Source organism: Trachemys scripta, chromosome 10, assembly GCF_013100865.1.
Source record: "Trachemys scripta elegans isolate TJP31775 chromosome 10, CAS_Tse_1.0, whole genome shotgun sequence".
NCBI classification, from domain to species: Eukaryota; Metazoa; Chordata; order Testudines; family Emydidae; genus Trachemys; species Trachemys scripta.
This window is the reverse complement of record NC_048307.1, coordinates 22,781,849-22,795,213: the sequence shown is the minus strand read 5'-3', so window position 1 is coordinate 22,795,213 and position 13,365 is coordinate 22,781,849. Positions and strand designations below refer to the sequence as shown.

General features: G+C 41.5%; 1 protein-coding gene across 1 annotated transcript in view; it reads right to left on the bottom strand.

The window, feature by feature from the left end:
• The window catches only part of LOC117884128, a 189,630-nt gene that overhangs the window by 61,586 nt on the left and 114,679 nt on the right, over window positions 1–13,365 (bottom strand). The window contains exons 41-45 of the mRNA XM_034784275.1: window positions 11,007–11,168; window positions 10,007–10,084; window positions 6,637–6,993; window positions 4,999–5,355; window positions 3,540–3,890 (exon numbers count right to left, since the gene is read on the bottom strand). Coding sequence (XP_034640166.1) covers window positions 3,540–3,890; window positions 4,999–5,355; window positions 6,637–6,993; window positions 10,007–10,084; window positions 11,007–11,168 — 1,305 coding nt within the window. The remainder of the gene's footprint in view (window positions 1–3,539; window positions 3,891–4,998; window positions 5,356–6,636; window positions 6,994–10,006; window positions 10,085–11,006; window positions 11,169–13,365) is intronic.

Here is a 13,365-nt window from a genome sequence, read left to right as displayed (position 1 = left end):
ATATGTGGCATAGCATAAATAGGGCATAAGATAATGTGGAAGCCTTTCTTGACTACTCTATGTCAGATTCAGTGATGTGACATAATGCAGTCATATATTCAGTGAAGCCAAGTTTATGGCTGCTTTGCATGGCAGTGATGCAAAGCGGCCAGAGTGTCCTGGTAAATCTGGCCCCATTCAGTGATAACATATTTCCAAAACTTTCCACCTTCACCTCTTCTCCTTTTCATTCCATCTCCTAGCTACCTGGAAGCACTGTGGTCTATGGGATCTAGGCTCCTGGTACAAAAATGTAGCATTGCAATAGGATTTTCCGTAAAGGACTATGCTGTCTATCACTTAGCTTAGCTGCCATTTATACTAGGAGTCTGATTCTCTTCACTCATAGCTCATGGGTATAAATGTATCAACATCGTGCAGGACAGTAAGGTGCTGCCAAGTCTGGAGTGGCAGTGTTTTGCATTCACTTCACACAGGTGTATATGGCTAACAAAGTGTCGGGGCAACGAAGAGTCAGGCCTCTGGGGTTTTTAGAGGTGGACATTTCTCTTCTCTCCCCTACTCCTTTACATGGATCCTGTGGCCACAAACTCCAAAATTAGGACCTATGCAGAGTTGTAACCTCCACTGAAGGCCAAGGGTTGGAATAGGGGCAGCAGACATGCTACGGAGCTGCACCCATGGGTTATGGGGGTTGATTCTATCCCCTCCGATCCCCTGCTTAGTTCCCTGAACAGAGTCTATTTACTTTGACTACAAGTAATGCAGTGGGGTAAATGTCACCCAATGTGAAGAGCCTATTCATACTATGGGCTTAAGTTTGTGTCTGTTTAATTAATAGAAAATTTTCCACTGAGTTTAATAGTGCAGGATTAGGCCCCATATTTGCTAGTAGTTGCACGGATTTCCTTCATATGAAGTTGACTGAAATCAGAGCTGATATTGTTCTTTAAGATATTCCGCTTTTAAAAACTATTCCAAAGCAACAGACGTTCTCCAAATGAAAAGGTGCTGCATAATTACTAGGATCACTAGGCCCAGGGTAGGGTCCACAACTGCACAATTATACAGGGTACTAAAAAAGAATATTTATGTATATACAGGGAGGGAACTTTCCACTTTGGAGAGAAAAATGTTATAGTGCTGCTTAGACATCCTTACATGATGATAAACTGTTGTGGAGAAGTTATAATTTTTTAGGGCTAAATATCTGCTCATGTTCATTTGCTCCAAGTAATGGCCGCACTTGTGAAGGTTCACAGAAGGACAGTCCCTCAAGCAATGATTAATTACAAAATAAATGGAAACCTATTGCATTTATAGACTAATAAGCTAAAAGCTGAGAATAGCAGGACAGGGCCCAGACACAGTATATGACTGCAATAAATCTTGACAGATTTAGGGTTTTACCTGTGAATGACACAGATGAAGAATTCTCACAAAAAATAAAATACAAATGAATTAACTGGCTAATACTACTGGGATATTTGTTTCCTGATTCTTTTCTGCTGTGACAGTCACAGCACCCTTGTTTTATCATCCTGCCAGAAACACATCAGCTTAGAAACATAGTACTGGTTGTGATATGTGAGACACTACAATATTTTCATGTATTCAGATATGGAAGTAACTAGAGGTGCTTGAAATTTTTTCAGCAAAAGAAATTTTTTGTTGAAAAAGTGGCCTATTAAAAAAAAATCAAACTTCTTTGCTCTCCCCCAAACACCTCTCCTTGAATTTTCAGATTTTCCTCCCTGCGTCCCCCAAAACTTCCTTTTTTTCCAGTGGAAAAAAGGAAAAACTGAAAATTTCAATTTCCAGAAACTTTGCTATAATTTCCAACCCCACTCCATCCCCCAAAACAAAATATTTTTGAAAACTTTCAAACAAACTGAAGTGGATATGGAGTTGCTATGTAATAATCTAAGAATACTGATCTATAATAATTTTATGAATACTGTGTGTGACCTGGCCAGTGAGGCAAATTAACTGTATAACTATATGGGCTTCTTAAACTTTCCTATATGAATATATTAACCTAGGTTAATAGGGGGTGGTTGGAAAATCAAGCAGGAAAGAAACACAATGGATCTAGACATATAACTTCCCAACAAACACTTTGGGGGCCTATCAGACAATAGCATACTTCCAGGCTCCAGCCAGTGCTAGGAACTAAGAGATCAATCAAAGGGCAATAAACAATTTAAAAATTACCTGTTTCCTTAGAAGGGAGGTGATCAAAGAACTGGCCAAGATGTTTTCAGCATAATTTGCCCATTTGTCAAAGTTTACATGTTTTTCAGTCTTTCGACAAAGTTCCCCCCAAAACCAGGCACGATCCTGACAGGGACCTGCCTGCCAGGTTTTAAAAACTGCCTGGTTTCCTGTCAGCCCTCCATGCAGACTGCCTTGAAGTCAGGGGCAATTTTTTGTTGGTTTGTCTTAACACTGTTTCTCTCTGCTAGCTAAGTTTCTATGGACAAATAAATCATACTTGTTTTTGATGAAGCTGTCCTGAGTCACTGCCTTTCATACTAGTCACAAACTTCCAGAGAGGATTTTATAGTTGGACCCAAACATAGCTGTGCCATTTGATTAAATACAGTTCGTGAAACAGGGGGACTTGTAGCTTGTGATCCAGTCTAAAGTGAGGTGAGCTATGGGTTCTAGTCTGGGAGAAATGCAGGTCGAGGCCTGTCACTTGGAAGGAGCCACGGACAGATGGGGGAGAGATCATGGTGCAATTCAAACCGGAATCAGAACACAAACATTTTTTGGGGGGAAATTATACATGGATTTTTTAGTTTTTCAACCAGCCCTTTAAATCACTCATTTCTAACACTACAGTATGTGGCAATTATTGGTACATATTGACTTTTCAAGTCTGTGATTTCTAAGCAAAAAGGGTTTTTTAAATCAGTCCATTAGCAATCTCAACGTTCTATAAAGATGCACGAAAATTTCCATAGCTTGAAATTATCTGATTAAAATTATATTTACATTTTGTCTCCGTAGGTGGTTTGGATATGTTTTACACAGTTTGGGGCATGCTTTTTAGCAGTGCTGAGCAACCACAACTCCAGCGAAGCCAATGTGAGTACTCAGTACTTCTGAAAATCAGCACCTGAGATGCTTTTACTGTTGTCCCTTACAAAGTAAATACCAAGGTATTTTAAAGTAAATATCCACAAACAATATGGGCCAAATTATACAAATCCATTCACTTTGGGATGTAAGTCAGGGCAGAATTTGGCCCTGTGCCTTATGATAGTATTGCTAGTGTTTTTGGCTGCAAGAGTGGATTATTATTTTTTATAAACTTAGAAAGGAGCATGGAGTCCCTACAGGATTCCTTTTTGTTACATTAGCATCATCTACATTTCTTTATAGCAAAGTCCTGGGTCTGCTCCCACTGACATCGTTAGCTAATCCTCCACTGACTTCAATGGGAGCAGAACTGAGCCCTATTTTAGAACTAGCTGCAGCTAGCAACAAGTAAAAGCAGTTATCTTACTTCATCTTTTTATGCCAGGCAGTACCTGCATTGTTTTGCATTTGTTCTCCATCAGCATTTTCCATTGAAGTTTGTTTTCCACTTGAAGGTCCCCATTGGCTTGAAGTTCACAAGTACCTGATTTCAATTCTATGTCAATACTATATTTTAACTCTTTTTCTGCCATGATGGACAACTTGTTTTCTCCTGGTATTTCCTTCAGCTGAGGCAGTTCATGCCTGAATTCAATTTCCACTGTGACCTTTGGCTGGCACTCTGTTCTCACTTTCAGATGGGCAGACTTGCCATCTGTTTTGAGGGTACAGAGAAGTTCTGCTTGGCAGCCATCCCTCTGAATAGATCCAATGAGCTGCGACTGAACCGGGATATTGAGATCCTATCAAGAGACAAATATCCTTTTGGATTATAAATCCACTTTGAGACTCGGATTTCCTTTTTCCCCATCAACTCATGGGCCATGAGATGGTCACATTAAAAAATTCAGAGACAAAGGCTGAAGTCTTTATAAAGCCATTTACTCAGGCAAAACTGCCACTGCGGCCATTGAAGTGGGAGTTTTGTCTGAGTAAAGGCTGAAAAAGGACTTTGGGGTTTGGCCCCTAGAATTTACAACTTCTTTACAGATAGTATAAAGTCTTTAAATTACAAAAATTCAAACCTCCTAGTTCCTCAGTCTAGGAAAGTTTATTGACCATCCCTTGTTTAATTCAGACCAGAACCATTTGGAATTTTGAGAATACACTAACCTGCATAAAAACAGGTAACAAGTTTTTGCAAGTGGGATTCTATGCAACCTGATGGAAAAATGGGAAAATAATTTTGCAAAACCAATTGAAATTCCAAAGCTACTTCTGCATGGTTTTTGTGGTTCAAAACTGACTATTTTTTTCAAAAGCTTTCAGGAAAAATATTTTAAAATTTTAATATTTTGAATTTTAGTTCTTCCTCTTTCTGTCACTGAAGGCAACACTGTGAATGGTAGCAATTTTCTGCCTTTTTTCCTTTTGACACCGCATAGCCTTTTTAAAAGAAGTTCATGTTGGAAAAATTAATGGCAAAAAAAATGAATAATTGGAAACAACCCTCAAAAAGCCCCGGGAATCAGTCTTTCTAATACATTCAGTGGGGATACAAGGGAAAAAACAAAAATTTCAAAATTTCCGGTTTCAATTAAAATAAAACTGAACTCTTTTGAAAGAACCAAAACTTTTGACAACCTCTAATGGAGCATGGCATTCAAACCTTGCCATGGTGACAACGGGCAAAAATTTTCATCTAGTTCTGTTCTGTAGGGGGCATCTGTCAACATCAGAGATCTGTGCAGTTTCCAGTGCCTCAATACAGTGCTGTAGTTGAAGACTGAGCTCTGCTTGCAAAGCAATACAGAGGGGCTTGAGGAACCCACCCATAGTGTACTCTAGCTAAATCCCCATTAGTCCTTACTTTATTGATCCAGAATCTCTTGTAAAAGCCACCCAGTCTACCTGCAGAAGCTGACATTCCGTTTCTGTCTCCAATGTCCATTCAGTTTTATTCTGGGTCTGTAGATCTCCTCTAGCCTTGAGCTTGCATTCACCAGCCTGTAGCAACAAAATGCCTTCAACAGTGGATCCTTTAGCTGCAGAAAGTAGGATGGAGTTTTCGGCAGGCAGCCCTATGTCACTGAGCTGGGGGACTGAGTGCCTCAACATTCCTTGGAAAGCATGTTTGTGTCCGCAGGAGCTATCTATTTGCACATCAGCTGTTTTGCCATCACACTGGAGGTTTATTGTTAAGCTAATATTGCAGGTGTTCACAATGAACGAGCCCCAAGTGACTAGAGTCTGAGGTAATCCCACCTTCTGTGATAGAAGAGAAAAGTTGTGTCAAAAAAATAAGCCACATATTCTTGTAGAAGCAACTGTCCTATTAATCTGATTCTAATTGATTACAAGGCATTTCTCCTTCCTGGTCCAACAAGCCCGGGGATGGGGACCATTTAAGGCAGCCTGTTCCACAGAGGAATCAGAAATGGCCTCAGGAATAAACAATACAATGAGAAAAACTCTTTAATAAATACTGGAGAGGAAAAGTAAATTTCCAAAATCCTAATCCTAGACAGAAAGGATATGGCTTTATTAGAGTCTGTCACGGAGTCCCCGGGTGATGATCTGGAACTGCTCCTCACAAAGCCAGTCAGGACTTTGGGGAGCCTCCTCTCCCTTGGAGCAGACTGACTTCAGGGCAAGAAGCTCACACAGCTTCACCTTCCTGGGTCTGACCTTGGAGCATTCAGCATATTCCCCTCCGTGCACTTCCCACAGCGAGTCCACCCAGGTGGGCTCCTGGGGAAGCCAAAGGCTCTTGCCCGCACCCCCACTTCGCAGTCAGACGTGACTCTTAGCCAGCCAGTAAAACAGAGGTTTATTCGATGACAGGAACATGGTCTAAAACAGAGGTTGTAGGTACAGAAAACAGGATCCCTCAGCCGGCTCCATTCTGGGGCCCAGCGAGCCAGACAACCCTGTCTGCACTCACCCCCCATCCCCAGCCAGCTCCAAATTGAAACCCCCTCCCGCCCCTCCTTTCTGGCCTTTGTCTCTTTCCCGGGCCAGGAGGTCACCTGATCTCTTTGTTCACTTTTAGCTATTCCCTTGCAGGGGGAAAGGGCCCCAGCCATTTGTTGCCAGGATACAGAGTGTCAGCCATTTATGCACACTGGAGATTTAAGAAATGCATAGGGGAAACTGAGGTACCCACACAGTATTCAGAGGAAACATTAAGAACAGTCCCACTTCGTCACAGAGTCTAGGAGGAAGGAGTTCTTTTAATTACAAAGTTGGGATTAAACATTATTTTATGGCAATGACAGTAACATCTGTCACTGTATTACTCCAAGCTCTCAACTTTAAAACATCTGCCTCTGCAAACACTAACTTGCTGCTATTACAGGACACATTTGATAACCAACCTGTCTCCCCCACCTCCAGGGCAAGATTCTGCCACCCTTCCATTGAGTAGCTTCTGACTCCAGGAGTAAGAGTGGCAGAAGGTGTTAAATATGGAGGTAGTTCTCTGTGCCCACTCAGAACTTGAAACGTAAAGGTTAAAACACGTTATAGAAAAGCAAATTGGATAATTACCTGAAGGGTGACACACGTATTCATCAGAGTAACTGTCCATTCTATATCTGTTTCATTGCCTGCTGGTCTCACTTCTCCATCTGCTTTGAAAGTGCACTGTCCAAGGACAATATCCAGCAGGCCCTTATACTTATCTCCTCTTACCGCTGACATCTTCAGTTGGTTCTCTTTGGCTATGCCCAGAGACTGAAGCTGAGGCAAGGAATGCTTGAAGCCAATCTCTACACTGTGCTGGAGACCACAGGTGGCATGGAGGTGCAAGCGGACGAAGGCATCACCGGAAGAAACATGTCCAATGAAGTTGGCCGTAGAGTTGCTGGTGACCACTGACCCATTAAGTGAAACTCTTGCTGGAGTCTAAAATAGAGAAGAACTGTATTGCCAATTTTGTTGCCATGTTACACTGCATGTTGTTTTAAAACGGCTCCTTGGAGAAACAGGGCCCGATTCTGCACCACAGTGCACATCATATAGTCATTTATATTTGTTCTAACAGGATGTAAAATGCTAGCTAGCATCAGTGTGAGTGAAGAATTCTCATCTGGTAGCATTTCATACCCACTTTGCACAGATATAAATGATTACACAAGTAGAGAATCTGGCCCAGAGTCTTTATACTGAGTTTTCCCCTCACTTTCTTCATAATACTAATAAAATCAGACTGGAGTTAGCTCTAGCAATTTGGGGAGCTTGATATGGCTAGCTGCAACCAATAGGCTGAATTCTGACCTCACACAGGGTCAGTTTCCTATTGACTTCAATGAGAATTTGCCCAGTGTTAGTGGGGATTAGATGCACATAAATTAGGTTAGAATTAAACTATATTTGTCTGTTTGCTAGTGGCTAACAGAGGCTCCCACTGATGGTCATAGGGCACCTCTCCCTTTCTGATGCCAACTTTAATATCCTGTACGAATGCTTGCTGTAAGCCTATTTTTAATTAAATGTTCAGAAAATGTTAGAATATAAGGAATGTCTTTCCAAAACTGTTCAAATTTTGCAGGTGTCTTCCCAAGCAAACTAACAAATAGGAAAAAAAAATAGAGTTTGTACAAGAAAATTCAAACACTGTGAATTGCACTGGCAACACAGCTATATCAGGATCGGAACAACATCAACTCTGTTCATCTTGGCTAATGTGTTCAGATGAAAAACTTTGGGCATATTTGGTTTCTGTCTCTTTGAACTTGCTGCCAACATTGAAATAACTGGTCTAAACTAATAACTGCTATATCGTAAAACAACAAATACATGATTTGTCAAACCCCAGCCCAGTTACAGTATGTCATCATGACCATTCAAAGATTCAGTAACTAAAAGGTCTCTTTCAGTTTTGCTTTTTTTTAAAAAAATAGTCCTATTTCCGCAACCCTTGAATTTATGTAGCCTAAAAAACGTACATGCTGATTTGGAGGGAGAACCATAAACAGACCCCTCTATGGTTCTTTGGCTTTAACATTTAATTGCTAACCATCCCTAAGTGACCAAATGTAAAACTTCATTTTCAGAGCGATCACATTAGGGGTGTGGATGTGTGGGGAATGGAGGTAGCTAATAGGTGAAAAGGCCAGGCAGGACACAAAATAAAAATAAATCTTTGCTAATGGATATTGCTTACTGGCATGATCATACGACTATACACCTCTGTTGCAACCACGTGTTGTGTCATGAACTCAGACAGTAACTTGTGTTCTGATGGCTCCACGGTGCATGTAAAGGCCATGTACTGTCATTTTGCAAATTTTCATTGCTGTTGAGAAAGACAACAGAATGAAAGGACTGAATGCCTTTGTGTGACTGTGACCCGTGCTGGAACATCAGGCATTCTTTCAGCACACTCATTAGCATCTGATCAGTTTCAGTGTTGTATAGATCCTCAGACACACTCCCTCTCTCACACCCTAATCCCTTTCCTAGTACACCAAAAGCTTCTCTCTGCTCCGTTTTGTGAGATCACTGTAGCCACCACACTATTACCAGGGAGTGATAATGTCCATGTGTTGATAAACCAACTAAGTGGTAGTGTCAATGAAAGAGAACCTTGCTTTGAATCTCCTGCCCTGCTCAGAATGGCAGAGGTTTCTTATCTGAACACCACTGCTGGAAATCCTATTACAGCACTTCACACATGCACATTTGGCTTTCTTGAGCTATTACAGTCTCTTTCTAGGATTCTATGCATCCGAAGAAGTAGGATGTAGCCCACGAAAGCTTATGCTCAAATAAATTTGTTAGTCTCTAAGGTGCCACAAGTACTCCTGTTCTTTCTAGGATAGCTCTCCTTCTGTCATGTGCCTTCTCTGTGGGATGGGAAGAGGATGAAGAGCAGTGTTAGAGAACACTGAAGGGCAGTTCACACTACAATCGATTTCATTAGGTTCTTTGCTTTTTTTCATAAATGTTCATGGCATAAAAAGGGATGAACAGAGAATTTGGGGTAATCCAAACAATGCGATGAGTCCTCTTACAGGAGGCTTAAAACGTTCTCTTTTATCATTGGTCCAAGGGCCACTGCTGGGGGGAAAAATTACTGATTCTGATCCAGCTCAGAATAGAAGTTGTGAAAGATAAAAAGGGTAACAAACTGATATGTTTTTAAGGTTTATAATCTTGTGTTTTGACAAAGACACAGACATTTTATTGGACCAATACAATCAGTAAGTTCACCAATTTGTATTTTCTCTGAGGCAGACATTCTCTTTCGCTCCCCCCACTTTTGCTCCTAGGTCCAACTTATTCCAGGTTGGTTGCTCAATAACAGAAGAGCTTTGCTCATGTTGAAATAGTTTTTATTCCTTTCCACTTCTAGTTTACAGAGACGGTTGGTTTTTTGGACGTCACCCAGTAACATCAATGAGACTCTTGCTTTTGTGTGATCCCTATGTTTCATGATGCCACTGGACTTTTTTCCAGGCACAACCACTTGCACTGAGTTTTTATTTTAAATCATGCAACTTGTCTGTTGAATGATGCTCAGATATCACCTTTGAAACTGCACCTGTCTGGTCTGTAAACCCCTTGCCCTTGCTATGGGCTTTAAAGAAGGTGTGCACGGCTGTACCAAGGATGCAAAAGTATACCACTGGAATATAAATTGTGTTGATGCTTCTAACTCAGAATAAATTTCCCATCCAGCTCTGGCAAGACTGAACATTGACATGTGCATGTCCAGTTTTTGTTTAACAAGTGCTTTGCCCTGCATGTCCCTGGTGCTATTAAAGCAGTGAAGATACTTGAAAGTGTGTACAAAACCTCCTGTTAACTCAGACCCATTTCTGCACCTACAACAACCTCCAATACTTACCCTATGGGAACTAGGCCTTAAAACAGTATATTGTTGGTGGCAGAGTTCTGAGAACAAAACTTGTACCTCATATAAACGGCTGGCAACCTCTCCATTGCAATGACCAGAAAGCTGATTAGTGGTAGATTCTCCATTGCAATTGACCTGCAGGCATATCAGCATAACATATTAATAAAAAATAAGAGTAAATCAGACTAAATACTGAGCAGATAGTTAAATGAGTAAGTGAAGAGATTGCTTTTTAGGAGAAAGAATAGGGAGACATAAAAATACCAGCCTAAGTTGAGAACGATAGATCTGGCTCAAATAGATAAGTAGCAGGTCAGCTCTGAGGCTAAAGCTTGTCTTTAAACTGACCCCATTGGGCTACAACATTTACAGGAGAGAGGAGAATGTTCTCAAACAGCAGGCAAAGTTTATTTACTGAACATAGAGTGAGATCCATTCTTTAAAAAAAAAAAAAAAATCTATTGACCACACTGTGAATTTGACTTTGCCATGGTATTGCGGTATTTCCTATGTTTAAAATGAAAATGACATAGTAAATGTAATTATCACCAGAATAAATATTAATGTGTTTAATGCCACCTGCTGTACATTTTCAAGTGATATCGATTGTAAGCTCTATGGGGCAGGAACTGTGTCTGCACAGTGCCTAGCATCTTCTGGCCATTACTGCAAATCTCAATAATGAACAGTAATAACAGCTGGACCCACAAAAACCAAGCCTGCCTCATCTGTAAATCACATATTAGAACATGAGTTACTAGGCACCTGGTTACCTGATAATGATGTAAATGTGCTAATGAGTCTGCATTTTGCATTTTGGTGGATTCAACCATTGTGTCTTGCTTTGAAAAATTAGTCCCATATGTCTTGCAGTGCTTAAAAGAACAATGGGATTTTGAATGATGTTCAGTCTTTTCATGCTGGTCTTGTTTGGGAAAAAGGTCTCCCCCTTTTGACCCACTAGCTCTCTTCTTTACAAGATTTAAACCTGAGAAACAGAGCATGAAGGGCAGTGAGATATATCACATATACCCCAGGCAAGGATTTTCCTGCTAACCTGTACCACTGGTGGGACAACATTAAGCAGTCCTCCCAGGTCATGGTGGAATGAAAGGGCAATTTCCACAGTACTGCTGGTGCTTTTCTTCTCCACTCCCACCTTGAAGTGTTTCTTCTCCATCCTGGTTGTTACCCCGGCAGCTATCCTCTTGCTGAAGTTCTAACCAGAAGAGAAACCAAATTGTGAGAAAAACCAAACAGCAACAAAATAGTAGCAGCTGGCAAACATGGAGAAGTTATTTCCATAGGCTCTGAAGACAATAGCCTCTGCAATGAGAGCACCGTTCAGAATCATAATCAAAGGGACACTGCACAGGCTTGCTCAGCCTGGCTTTGTCTCCAAAATGGAATCTTCATGTAAGGCTAAATCCTGCAAGGTGCAACTCCCTCAGCTCCTTTGGATCCCAATGTGAGTGGAGAGCACTCAGTACCGCGAAGAACCAGATCCCGACCGCTTGGCCGATTACAACAACGATAGTACCAGTAAGGGACTGAAAGAGCAATTGCACAGAGTCCTCTGGAGCAGGGGACTTCATGAATTTTACTAGTGTTCCTTCCCATAGTATCCGAGTTCATCTCTGACAAGAATGATCTTAGCCTGGCAACACATCTGAGTGGTAGGGAAAGTACTTTGCACCTCAGTTTCTCCATTTGTATAACAGGGGTTGAAGAGGTTGTGCTTTGCTCGCACAGAAAGTCTATGGCAATGGATTGTGATTAACCACAACACCGGAGTAGGAAATAACACAGGAGAAAAGGGAAAGCCCATGTTGATCAACATCTTTGAAGGAAAGGGCCGTGAAGTTTAGCTCTTTAGAACAGATGTGAAAGGGAAATTGTCAAGGTTGGTTACAGCAGTGTTAGATCCATCAGTAGTGCTTTGGTTTGTGGGCACTCTCCTGACAGCAGCCTGTGTGCTGCACCATCCCTGTAGGCTCTGTCTACCGGCTTCATTTTTCTGAACTAATCACTCTTCTTACCCGGGCATAAGCTTTTGTGGGTAAAAAAGAAACAAACCTCACTTCTTCAGATGCATGGAGTGAAAATTACAGATGCAGGCATTATATAATGACACATGAAGAGAAGGGAATTACCTCTTGTGAGGAATTACCTCACAAGAACCAGTGTTGACAGGGCCAATAAGATCAGGATGGAGGTAGTCCACTCCCAATAATAGATGAGGAGGTGTCAATTCCAGGAGAGGCAAAGCTGCTTTTGTAATGAGCCAGCCATTCCCAGTCCCTGTTCAACCCCAAATTAATGGTGTTAAATTTGCAAATGAATTTTAATTCTGTTGTTTCTCTTTGAAGTTTGTTTCTGAAGTTTTTTTTGTTCAAGTATAGCCACTTTTAAATCTGTTACAGAATGTCCAGCGAGATTGAAGTGTTCGCCTACTGGCTTTTGTATGTTACCATTCCTGATGTCCGATTTGTGTCCATTTATTCTTTTACGTAGGGACTGTCCGGTTTGGCCAACGTACGTGGCGGAGGGGCATTGCTGGCACATGATGGCATATATAACATTAGTAGACATGCAGGTGAATGAGCCCTTGATGGAGTGGCTAATGTGGTTGGGTCCTCTGATGGTGTCACTAGAGTAGACATGGGGACAGAGTAGGCAACGAGGTTTGCTGCAGGGATTGGTTCCTGGGTTAGTGTTTCTGTGGTGTGGTGTGAAGTTGCTGGTGTGTATTTGCTTCAGGTTGGGGGGCTGTCTGTAAGCGAGGACTGGCCTGCCTCCCAAGGTCTGAGAGAGTAAGGGACAGTTTTCCAGGATAGGTTGTAGATTGTTGATAATGTGCTGGAGAGGTTTTAGCTGGGGGCTGTACGTGATGGCCAGTGGTGTTCTGTTATTTTCCTTGTTGGGCCTGTCCTATAGTAGGTGACTTCTGGGTACCCGTCTCGCTCTGTCAATCTGTTTCCTCACTTCCCCAGGTGGGTATTGTAGTTTTAAGAATGCTTGATAAAGATCTTGAGGGATTGGAGCAAATTCGGTTGTATCTTGTGAGGTAACTCCCTTCTCTTCATGTGTCATTATATAATGCCTGCATCTGTAATTTTCACTCCGTGCATCTGAAGAAGTGAGGGTTTTTGTTTTTTTTTTTACCCACAAAAGCTTATGCCCGGGTAAGAAGAGTGATTAGTTCAGTTTCAGGCAAAACCATGTGAAACAATTGTAGATTGTTCCTGTGGACTGTTAATCAAATGCTGTGTTTCACTCCAGAGGTAGCTGCATTTAGTGGTGGCAGAGTACAGCCCTACACATGTGTGTGCTGAATTGCTTTCTAAAGAAGTGGGTTTTTTACCCATGAAAGCTTATGCCCAAATAAATCTGTTAGTCTTTAAGGTGCCACCAGA